The sequence below is a fragment of the Chaetodon trifascialis genome, chromosome 1 (genome assembly GCF_039877785.1).
Source record: "Chaetodon trifascialis isolate fChaTrf1 chromosome 1, fChaTrf1.hap1, whole genome shotgun sequence".
Classification (NCBI taxonomy): domain Eukaryota; kingdom Metazoa; phylum Chordata; class Actinopteri; order Chaetodontiformes; family Chaetodontidae; genus Chaetodon; species Chaetodon trifascialis.
The window spans coordinates 6,416,365-6,429,220 of NC_092056.1; the positions used below are offsets into that span (position 1 = coordinate 6,416,365).

The window sequence follows — 12,856 nt, forward strand, 5'->3', positions numbered from 1 at the left end:
CTTTCCATGAGCGACTCGCTCCGGGTTGACGTCCCTCATGCCTTCTGCTCCCTTCCAGATGTGCGTGTTCTTCACACTGGGTTTTATTACACCACATCTGGACAACACGGGAAGCACGGGATGACCACAAGCCACACACACACATACACCACATGAGAACCTCGCAGCACAGAGGTCACCTGCGAGGATTTATACAAGTCGGGTGAGGAGTGGAGGGCGTGCTTTCAGCGTTTATGTAACAGACTTTATTGATACTGAGGGTGGAAAATCTGCTGGGGGACAGACTGTGAGATCTGAGGGAGGGCCAGAGGATCTTTAACATTTTAACGGTTTCAGTCTGCTTTTAGAATTAGGGGTGTTAGAAGAAATAGATTATACATAATAATTAAAAACTTTTTACTGAATTTGAGATTGCAAAGTATAAAAAAACTTTAACTTTGTGGACTTTCTGTTGTTGCCGCTCCTACAGGAGGGGAGCAGAGGAGGGAGGAGACGCCACTGAACATCCTCAAACGGCTTTTAAAACAAGTCCTGAACATCCGCTCCGACACAAAACTGGAAGAGAGTTTCTGAGGAAGGACGACAGGGGAGAGGCAACATCTGGCCGGCCGCAGGTGGACACGGCAGCAGAAGGGAGGACAGAGCCTGATTGTTTGTCGTCTAAGAGAAACGAGAGACTTTCCTGAATTAAAATGACTGTCGGGCCGTAGACTGTATAAACCGTGGACGGAGCATCAGGGTCTGAAAAGTGAAGCCACTGTTGGAAATGTCTTAAATGTGCATTCAGCAGGGACGACTCCTGAAGTCTGACTGTATGTGACCTAAGGAGAAAATTAACCTACTTCTCACTTGATTTATAACATAGTTTCAAGTCCTCATCAATACATTATAATGCTAATTTTATAAATTATATTCACATTTATAGTAAAAGAGACGATAAAGGAAGGTGTGCTTCAGGCTGGCTACACTGTGACTGTCACAGGTATGTGTGTATACGGTCACACAGCCACGATGCCAAACTCAGAAACAATAGCCCACAAACCAAATGGGTGACGTCACAGTGGGTTTCATTATCGATCATCATAATCATCCAGTTATTCTTTAATTATTTGATCAATCATTAACAAAATTGACATATTTTCATATCTTGTTTTGTTCAACCATCAATCCAAAAGCACAGTTCAGTTTATGATCACAGATGACAACGAAAATATAGCAAATATTTCAAATTTATGAAGCTGGAAATCTGCTAAATTTGCTCAAAAAATGAGTTAGTGATCCATTATTAAAACAGTTTGTTTCCTGTTTCATCTCGAAGTGATCGATTCTAACCTCAAGAGACTTTTCTTTAGAAAACAGAAAATCTGAATCTAAATAATTGATCTTAAATAAAGGGAGCAGGTCTGCTGTGGATCTGACTTTAACACAGAATAAAGCTTTTCTGTCCACCTCGTTTCTGTATGTGACACACTGGTGCAGGTGTAGTCAGGGCAGTAGGGCAGCTGGTCGAGTCTGACAGCAAGTGCTGACTGTGTGTGTGTGTGTGTGTGTGTGTGTGTGTGTGTGTGTGTGTGTGTGTGTGTGTGTGTGTGTGTGTTGCTGACGAGGCACCTGCAAACTCTGAAATACCCCGGCACAAATAAGAAGCCTGTGCATAGACATAAACAGGCACATTGTCGGGCTGCTGCCGATTATCTGCTGCTGACGACTGACTGGTTGGCTCAGAGACACGAGAGTCAGCGGGCGAGGCGACAGATGCTGGAAGAAATGCTGCTTTATCTGTCAGAAAAGTCCACTGATACTCTTTGCTTTTCCTCAACAAAATTCTGGGATTATCTAAAATATCATGCACAAGTTCTGACTGCGGTTTGCGAGTTACAATAACTTCTGTCACCACTTTAACTGCAGGCTATGAAAGAACCGACTGGAGGAAAGTTCAATTAAACACAACACAAAACTCCACTCGGCTAAAAAGCCAAAGCTCGCCGTGACCTTTGACCTCAAGCAGCCACAGCCAGAGCTGGTGGTTGACAAAGCAAGAACAGTCTGTGCTCCTCTTCCTCAGCCAGTGGTGCCAGTCTTCGTGTATACAGTTTCACAGAAAAATGGGAGCTTGGCACCGAGCTGGAGAGATAAACAAACGGTGAAGAGCAACAGCTGGAGCCGTCGGCCTTCTCCGTCCTTCAGCTGAGCAAAACGCTGTTGTTCGCTGAAACACAACGCCGCAGACGTTGTGTTTCAGCGAACAACGTTGTGCATTGTTATGGGCTAAATCTGATTCGATGAAAGTTGTGGGATTTTATGTTGATTCTGAAATAACTGATCGGGTGTTGTCGACTCAGCCTCATTTAAACCTCATGTATCGCTGCAGCTGTTCAGCGACTGCTTTGATCATTGTTTATTCATTCCTTTTTCAAGCAAAAATGCAAAATATTTATTGGTTCTAGGTTCTTGAATGTGAGAACTTGCTGCTTCTTTGGTCTTTTGTTGCTGTGGATTAAATATTTTTTGGTTTTAGACTGTCGGTTGGACAAAATCACCTTCAGCTCTAAGAATTCATCGTTTTTCAGTTTTTTTATGTTTTAAAGGCTGAGCAATTAATCAATGAATCAATAATGAGAGTAATCATTTAGTTGCCACACTAATATACGTATATGTCTGTGGTTTTGTCAGTTCAGGCGACATTCAAGTCTCAGTTTGTTCTGCAAACGTGTGAAAACAGCTTTTTGATTCAACTCTCACCACAGCTCACATCGATAATGGCTACAAACTCCTGGAATATCAAATCTTTCAATTTACAACAGTCAGCGTCCACTAAAGTTTATTCCACCAGCTGCTTCTCACCACATCCTGCGATACAGTTTTATGAGTGATGACTGACTGATGACAGTTATGAGGGTGAAGAGAGCAGTGGAAGGACATCTGGATGAGGTAAGCAGCATAAAGTATGGAGCGGTGCAGGTAATCTATCGCTTTTCATTGTTTCATTATCTAATTAAAATAAATGTGATCAAAGGTGGCAGAACCATTAAGTACAGATGAAGAGGAAGTTATCAGAGGACAGAGATCACAGCTAAAAGGCAGGAAAAATGATTTTATAAGAGACAGGAGCTGTAGTTTTTTGAGCTCTCACAAAGTAATCTTTATTTAACTTCGCTTAAATCATGAGGGTTTCAGCTTCTAATCAGCGCCATCATGGATGCTGATTTGTCTCTGAATATGAAGAGAAACCTCCAGGAAAACGCCTCATTTCTTTCAGAAAGGCCATGATAGAAATGCTTAATGAGTGAACCCGCTGACTAACAGAAGCTAGTGGAGCGAAGGGCAGCTCAGATGTGCGGTCAGGACTTCAGCTCTCTGTGGGATGAGTTTATTTAACCAACAGTAGACAGACATGTAATAGCAGTGAAATTAAAAGCTCTCTTGACAGGATTCCACCACGAGTGTCCGTGACAGAGCAGCCTTCCCTCGATCATCTGGGACAACGCAGAACATATGGCTGGATGTTACGTAACGCTCGTACCATGATGAGGAGAGTAGTTGCTGAAAAACTAACGTAACTCTACTCTTCAACAAGTCCACTGACCACAACTTGCAACACAAATAATTGGTTGCGTAACTTGCTACTGTCTGTTTTTACTCCATAATATTCTCGTCCTTACAGCGCAGTTCAGACGACCTGGCATTTGAGGCTTACATGTTACTCAACCAGGGAATTCAGCCTATAGGCCGATCCCATTGTGTAAGCATTCACACTGGCCGGTATCACGCTCTTCACCCTACTTTCACCTCAATAAAACACACAGAGCTGTAACTATACACTCCGCTGAAGGGACACTGCGCATGAACGGCGCTCAATCATTCCCCATCTCTCTCATCTCGACTTTTTTCCACCACAGCCTGAGGAAAACAACACTTTCAGGGCACAGTAAATCTCGCTCGACCCCGCCCAGTTGGGGGAGATCCCGTAATACACACTAATCCTACTCAGTATTAGTGGGGGCTCTGGGGAGATGTATTATATGTGCAAGTGTGTGCGTTTCTGCATGTATTGAGGTAGCGCCGAATGAGATGCGGAGAGGTGAAACTGCTGCCCTGGGTTGACTCACACTGGGAGTGTTTCTGTTGGCCGGGAACATGGAGGAGCGCAACAGGAGCTCCGGCGCTCACCGGGCCAACGAGCTCTGGAGGTCCTTCACATGCACAGAACAAGACGACTGAACAAAATTAACCCCAACTAACAGCTGAGATTGAGCATTTTCTCCAGATGTGTTGTACATGAAAGGACAGAATAACAGCTGTTTTGGGGGAACATGTGTGAAAAAGACAATGAAGTTTTGATCTTTAGTGAAGAGTCTGTGAAAGTCTGCCAGAATTCAGCAAAAGTTTCTATAAAGACCACATTTTATGGGGCAGCACTCCCATGGATGTGTCTCATGGAAGCACCTCACAAACTAGAGGTTGACTTGTACCTTTCAACTACCTGTACACACCTCAGCAATCAACCGTAGTAGGAGCATCCTCAGAGTATGCTGCAACAGTCCATGCAGTATGAACAAAGCATGCATCACCATAACGTTTCATTGTTGGTTATAAGTGAAGTGTAACGCATTTTCAAGCATTAGAAGAATCTATGCTGCATCATAGGTGATTATCATTATTATATAAGATGCCAAAACGCAGATAATTAAAGAGTGAAATGTGTCACATGCAGACATGTACAGCCACCATATACGACTTACACAGTCGTTAGCAAAACAGCTTCTGGTCACATTTAAGCCAAATGAGTTCACACAATACTGATTAAGTCTATCACTGCCACTTAAATCCCTTCACACTATACTGGAGGTTTTAAATCTGGTGTCTGTGGCGACTTGTGCTCGCACAGTAACCAGGAGTATGGCGCGACGGTGTTTCTGTAGTTACTCTCATTGCTGGAAGGGGGAGACAAACATCCTGCACACTGGGTTTAAGCTCCATTTTGGTCTCCTCCAACTTGTGAGAAAATATCTGGGTATTTGGCTGCTGGATGTTTTTCTTTCTTCAACCAGCTCTGCCTGTCGGCTGTTTGATGCTGGGCAGTTGGCGTCCAGATGGGCTTCATCAGAGCTTTCTAATTAGAAACAGATGCCGAAGGGGATTCAAGAGAACTTCTGAGAGTAAAGTATACAGTAAATTTGTAAGTCACACAAGCACAATAATGAGAGACAAGAAGCTGAAAGGTTCCACAGAGATGGAGAGTTGCGTGTTCGGTTCAACCTTGATTAACTGACTGTTTGGCTGAAAAAAATGTCTTTTCCCAGAGCCCACAGTGAGGTCTTCAGATGTCTGATCACCAGTCCAAAACTCAAAAATATTCAGTTTACTACAGTATTAGAACGGGAGGAGAAATCTGTATGCTTTAGCAATTAAACGCTTATCAATCTATTGATTCACTTGTACTGAATTATTAGCTACTCTGTTCAGCTTAAATTTTATGAGGGCATTGAAGTCTCTGTGTTTGCATGTCTTTGTGCGGGACAGTTCATCTATGCATGTGCACATGAAAGCCGGTGTTTGCATATCGTTTGATGGCGGCAGCAGCGCTTTGCAGCTCAGGGCCCTGAAACACCCCACGAACACACACCCCATTAGCTGTGCTCCCGCACTAATGCCCTGTGACACCACTTCCTGTTCTTGGAAAGCAGATCCTGATGATGTGCTGTCAGAGTGAGCAGTGTGAGGTAACCCCATACTCTCCCTCTTGACCCAGGGGACAACAGAAGACAGCTGAGCTCATATTAAACTGTCACTTTGCTCACAAGTAAAAACAAATGGCCGTGTTTCCTGTGAGCAGTCTTTATTTTCATCAGCGTCTAAAACAACGTTGAACCAGAGCCAGTTCCTTCTTTAATTAGTGATGCATTACTGCCTTGTATTGGTGCCATAAAATGACATGAACCCAAGTTTGCTGTCTTCCATGACAACATCCATATTAAATTCAGACATTGCAGAATTCTTTTGAGCATAGAGATATAGAGGAAGCATGTGAAGAGAGCAAGAGGAATGACATGCAACACAAGGTCTGGACACAGCAGTCATGTTAACCATTAGGCTCCCAGGGCGCCTCATCCTGTTGTCTTTTAAGCACATCTTGCATTATCATACCTACTGAGGACGTTCATTCCCCGACTTTGCTCTCAATCATTCCTAAATGTCAGGTAGACACCTGCAGACCCAAAGTCTCCACAGGCTGATTCAAAGCCTGGGTGGAGGTTAAGCACTGCATGATGACTAGCTATTACAAGAAAAGTGCAAATAAGTAAATAAATGGAGTACACCAAACTATACAGGGATACATTTTTCATCTATTGGTCTTTAATCCTGCAGTTGTTCTTCATAGATATACCACAAGGAGCCAAAGAACAGAGAAAAAGAGTAATTACGTGGGTGATCTTGCAGAGATAAGACACAAACCTATCATTACTGATGAGCACCGCTGAACAAATGGAGATCATGCAGAGAAACACACAGCAAATGGGCTTTAATAATAATCCAGCACTAACAGCTTCTCCTTCATAGCTGTCTGCCATCGGCTGCTGGGCAGATAATGTCTACTGCTGGAGTGTTTTCTTGCATGTTGATGCAGCAGGTTGCTTTAAAATGAAAAGCTGAGATGTAAAGCAGTATAGTCAAAACTTCCTAGATGCCAAGCTCCATGTTGGCCTGCAGACAAAAGACAAAGACTCCCCAAACTACTTCAACCTGTAAATTCCAGCGTGTGAGTACAAAGTCAGGAATTGATGGCGTGATGTAATTTTCACTCGTATCTGGCACAAGAAGCTGAACAGCGTCAGGAATGACAGACAGCTGATAAGCGCTAAACCAACATCGGGTGAAGTATTTGCCATATTTCATGTATGCACGTATTCATCTTCAATCAGGGTCAGCTGGAGTCCACAGGTGTGGAAGGTAAGATAAGTAAAATCAGTCCATTCTCCTTCAAACCTATAGTCGAATCACATCGCACTGAATTCCGAATAATGACCATGTTCAACCAAAACGCTGTAAACTATGTTAATCTAACAGAATGCCTTCAGGGCTTTAAGTTTTCATCTCCTTCAAGCTGAGTTTTATTAATTGAAGCACTTGAGCGACAGGGCTTATCAGGATCTTAACGCAAAGCTGCAGCTGCTGGCTGGAGTCCAAAAGAACCAAAACCTCTTGTAAGCGATATCCTATATCAAGAGTTTAAAAAAAAAACCTCTCTCTACATGCTTCAGGCCTCGGCTGAGTTTGCCCTGCGACTGACAGCCGGCAGAAAACGTCCGCCTGCTTTGCTTTGCTATTGTTTAGCTTGAAGGCTCAACGCTGTCCTGGTTCTGAGTGATGGTCACGAATGTCTGGAAGTGAGAAGGAAAATGGACTAAATTAAGTCGCTGACACTAAGCAAGCCAGTAAAGATAGCAGCAGTAAAATATGGCTTTAGCATTGGGTTGTACACACAGTTAAAAATAAGCTCCTCAAACCTTTGACAGATATTTATTTTCAAATTAAACTTTGCACAGCTCCCTCTAAAGACAGTAAAGTACAAGTTCAGCCCAAGACCTGTAAACAGATTTTGAAGCATACAATTCCCCTTCAAGCTCATCAACTGAGGCAAAGCTCTGAAAGCAACCTGTTAGAGGTCAAGGTTAAATTCAAAGCTCTTTACATTAAGATGGGAGAACATTAACTCCAGCACAGGTCAAAACTTTTCACAGTCACCATGACATTGACCTCCATGTTCCTTGCTCCTGTGCTGAGGTATAACTGCACACAAAGGAAGACGGAGATGAGTAAACATAAAGCTATCCACAGAACGTATCGTAAAATAACATATCGTTCCTCCGGTGCTGCTCCGTCTACTTTCCTGAATGAAGAGCTATGAGGAAATGAAGATGAAGTATTCCTGTGAGGTAATGTTGGCTGCTGTTCCTCCCCTCCTCTCATCTATCTCTCTCCGCAGTAGCTCCATTCTTGGCATCAATCACCGGCGGGCAGATACGCAATCTTACTGTGCAAACAATTAAAGGCTGCTCCTCTGCACTCAAAACTACTCACTCGTGTTGCTGTGTTGAGGATTAACCCAATATGCTTACACATTAACCCCGGAGACACACCGATGAATGGGATTCCTGAGAACTGTGCCTGCAAAACCCAAGGCAATAAAACGGCATGTAGAGCTACTTGCTCGTTACCTTTTGAACTTTGCATTTTGGCTGCCATTTTCAACTTGACATTGGTGGAATCGTCATTTACTACATGGGGAGGAATTGAAATAAGTGAATTAGCATTTAGAGTGCAATAAATAGTTTGCAGGGCACAGTGGCCGTAAACTTAAGATACCATCAATTATTTGGCCGGTGGATAATGAACACATTTGTACAGTCACGGCTGACTACACCCAGATAAAGAAATACCAGAAAAATGTATGCATTTCTGTCAGCTCTGCCCTGTTCTTTGTAAGTGAGTGACGTGTAAACAGCTAGCAGTCAGATGACGAGACAGCGAGCGATACAACCCTCATAAAACACAACCCTGTTGACAATAAGCGACCAACGTTGCCTTCCTGGCTGGCAGCTTTGTGCACACAGTAACAGGGTGTTATGCACCCTGCAGGAATCCAGTTGATGTGAACAAATGAGAAAACAATGTGCGGTTGTGAACATGAAGACTCTTGACTGGTGTGCATGAAACTGACAGGTCCCTGAAGAAGAAAAAGAATATGAGTGGAATGTCTTGAGTGATATGAAAACAACCAGTTTCCTTCACAACCTTTGGCTGGGCCTCTACAAGGTCTACCTTGAGACAATCTTTCCATTGTGCAGGGGAAAAAATGGTCGTCATCACAAAAACAAGAATCTACAACCACTGATAGGCCACTGGCTGCGTGCAGATAGAGAGCTTCTCTGTGTGCTGCATAATCCCCACAGCTGGACTGAAAGGGCAAACACAACTCAGGGCCAACCATAGAGCAGTTGTAGTTAAGCACTCTTGTGTAACTAATGTTAAAAGCTGAGCAGAATGTCATTCACAGCAAGTTGTCTTGAGTATTGTAGCAGGAATCAATCCATTTACACAGAAAACTGCAGAAAAGATGAATTCAGGATGAAAAACGGCACACTGGGCCACACATAGTGGTGTAACCCGAATATCTACCGGTGTCATGTGTTTCTTCTTGTGTCGCCAATTCGACTAACAAACAACGCGAACCAGGCAGCATTATTAGCAAGAGCTGTTTTTTGGGGCAAATCCAAGTCAAGTTTGATTCAAGAATGAGGGAATCTCTGTGCGACAGCCAATTTGAAACTCAAAGCCTGAACAGACAACCGAGACGTGACGAGGTCTGGAGCCGAAAACTTTTATATAATGAGAGCTTTTTAATAAGGTTTTCAACACACAGCTTGTCTTCTGGTGAAGTCCCAAGTCCTTTAAGGACGAGTCTAAATAAAGTCACAACTCTTAATATGCAAAGTGCTTTCAGGCTGCATAGATATCAAACACCTGTCTAACACCGGCGCATTTCTTTTTTATTGTTCCAGCATCTTACAGTCAGAACTTGAGACCCACAGCCGTCAAGTCTCAAGTTGTCATTTTTGTAACTCGAGGCCAAGTCTCTGCGGCACAGCTTCATCATCAGCCGAGCATTTGTATTGAAACCCAGAACGGCGGTGTGTTTGCTTACCTCGAGCACTGGCCCTGCCCCCAAGATGATCTGCTCCACTCCACTGGCAAAGCCCTTCTGGCTGAGAGCCGTCAGATGGTGGATGAGAAAGTTTGTGCTTTGCGTCTTCCCAGAGCCGCTCTCCCCAGATATAACGATGCACTGATTTCTCTCTCTCTGCAGCATGGCGTGGTAAGCCACATCTGCTACGGCGTAAATATGTGGCTCCAAATCTCCCAGTGTATGATTATCATACATCTTCACATACTTGGGGTTGTAGATGGGCAGGAACTTGAAGGGGTTAATGACGATGAGGATGCTCCCAACGTAAGTGTAGATCTTTTCCTGGCGGAAGCGCGAGCGCAGGTTGTCCAGCAGCGAGCGCTCGTTGAGCTCCGGCAGATAGCACAGATCTGCGTGGTCGCCCTGAGAATCAGGCTGTGGCAGCAGTCCACGTTCCACCATGCGCCTGCGCTCCTCCGTGACCTGCAGCCACATCTGGAGGCTGCCGCCATAGTGGATCGAGCCATCCAGGTTCTTCTGCCTTAGGAGGAAGCGGTAATCCTCGCCGCCAGACAGCGGGCGATGCTCCAGCGCCACGCGGGGCCAGAGCATCATCCTCTGCACGGGACAGTCGCAGGGGTTCAGAATCCATTCTTCCCCGCCAAACTCCTTCACCTCAGCCAGAACATAGCACTTGGTGCGGTCCAGCTGCAGGCGTTCAATGACACGTTCGATGGCCTCAGCGGCTGTGGTGGTCTTGCGGGCGCTGATCGGGCAGTAGATGGTGCCCTCGGCCAGGGCTCCTGGGTAGATGCGCACGGTGAACTCTGAGTTCTCGAAGCGCTGCCGCCGGCCCAGGGTGCCCACGCCACCGATGCCACCAACGCCATCACGAGCACTCATGGCGGAGCAGGAGTTCCCATTAGCAGCAGCCCGGCACTGGCACGTCCTTTACTGGGCTGGAGGGGGCACGATTCAAGACATCACCACTGAAAAGCAGAACAGGAAGACACAGAGAATGATCAGTAACCTGTAGACGTAAAAGTGGTCTAAGATTAAAAACATCACTTGTTTCAACAACATCCCACACAGAATAGATTACATATCAAACAAACTGAAGAGCAGAGCAGTGACAAGACTGATAAACTGTATATCTACCATCTGAAGCTGCAACGAAAGCTGACCTTCGACCAGCTATTCAATTAATCTAAAATCAGGCCACAGCCGTCTGCAATCTGTCAGATTACGAAATGGTCAGATTATGACACAAAGACTTCATGTGCTATTATGTAATCAACTAAAAGTGCCAAACTATTTTGCTGTGGCCCGACATGCATACTCATAAAGGATAAAGGGTAAGTCATCAGGATCTACGGGATTACCATTAACACACATACACGCTCCCGAGCACACACATAAACTCTGGCCAACGCCGAGGCTGGCAGCTGCCGTCCTCTTCACTGAATACACAATCAAGTCCATTCACAAGGTCCTCTTTAATACACAGCCGAGGGACATCATGGGGTGAGCAGAGGCCAAAGGGAGGCCGAAGAGGAAGAAAGACGGGTTTGATGACGGAGCTGTGACTCCGTCTCTACCGTGAGGATTTAAACAGTTCTGCAGGACAAACACTTGACAAACTACATCTGAGTGAAGTTATTTCTGAGTGGTCACTTTAAACGGAAAACAATGCACACACACATGCAGCAGACAGGGTTAGGCAACTGTTCTATTGGTCATAATCTCATCTTTGATCAATGATAACAAATATACTCAGCACAGCATGTGAGCTCCGTGTAGCCTACGTGCATCACATTTGAGGCTTTGAATCCTGACGAGGCAGAAACATAAAAGGCACTTTTGGGTGTTCACAGAAGCCTGCATGGCAATAGCTGATGTGTTTTTGGTTTAACCCAGATTACATTACAGTCTTGTGTGTCATCAGCCTGAAAGCTTCAGTGCATTCCAGCAGTCATGTGACGTGCTGTAATTTGTCTTTATGTTGTACCCACTTTCCTTCAACTTGTCTCGTCGACTTCGGATGCCGATTTTCAAAGCAGAGGAATGGGCTGCAACTTGTTGCTATCGGCTGTGGCTTTTTCATGCAGGTAGAGAAAGGAATGGCGGCCCGTGTCTCTAAGTCGTCCCTATTAAATCAAAGAGTAACCTGTGGCTGCATTGCATTCTGGTTTATAAAGAACTAAAACTTGTGCAGAAATTAGAGGCTCTGGCTCATCCAAACTGTGGGAATCTAAAATCACTGGCCTCCATTCAGGACTGACACACCTCCAGACTGAGGAGACGGGCAGGAAGCATCGCTGCAGACCCCTCACATACTGGACGCAACCTGTTCTAACGCCTCCCACCTTGCGGGCACTACAGATCACTGAACAACCAGACGCAAAACCAGTTTCTTCCCACATGCGATGCAAATGTTTGGTATTTTTATGACTACAGCTTTGTCAATGGAAGCTGTTTGGAAAAGGGCAAGGACTTTAAAAAAGAAGACACTGGTGATTGGATGAACCATTTGTCTACCACCGGCTGACTTTAACCAATCAGATCAATGAACCACATGGTGTAGTAGAGAGTCAACAGACTGAAGTCAGCAAAAACATCTTTTTCCGTTGAGAAAAGCCGTCAGTGGCGTTCTTTGCTCTCCTGTCAGTGAAGAAATACTGTGCAGTTCTTATCATTGATTTGCTTTCAAACAACAGGAGCTCCTCTCGCTGTTGGCACACCTGTAGCTGCCAGTAGTTCCTCATCAGATGCTGATTGGCCTGAACCACTGCGGTTTGGCCACAAGCACATAACTAACAGCCTGGCAGGGTGGATTCTCTGCTCTCGTGATCTTGCCAATGCTGCTGCCTCGCAAGGTAGCATCCAGCCAGATATAAATAAGAAAAAGGATTCAACAAACACAAAATCCAAATCCAAAGGGTATTTTTTTGTTTGTTTGATCAGCCATGCAGCGTAACTCAATATGCATCCCTTTGTCTTTACACACATCAGTATAATTTAAACTTCCCGACCACATCAGAGAGCACAAAGGAGAAAATGGATCCCCTCCTCACTTACTTTCAAAGTGCATGTGCAGCATGACCACAGCAGGAAAAAAAAGTGAAAACAGGAAATGGATCAGGGACACATAAAGTTGGTGCGCTGTGT

At 44.7% G+C, this 12,856-nt stretch overlaps 1 protein-coding gene across 1 annotated transcript in view; it reads right to left on the bottom strand.

Moving 5' to 3' along the window:
- Positions 1-12,856, bottom strand: part of myo9aa (myosin IXAa) — a 102,322-nt gene that overhangs the window by 69,960 nt on the left and 19,506 nt on the right. Inside the window, exon 2 of the mRNA XM_070970976.1 lies at positions 9,707-10,677. Coding sequence (XP_070827077.1) covers positions 9,707-10,591 — 885 coding nt within the window. The 5' untranslated portion in view covers positions 10,592-10,677. The remainder of the gene's footprint in view (positions 1-9,706; positions 10,678-12,856) is intronic.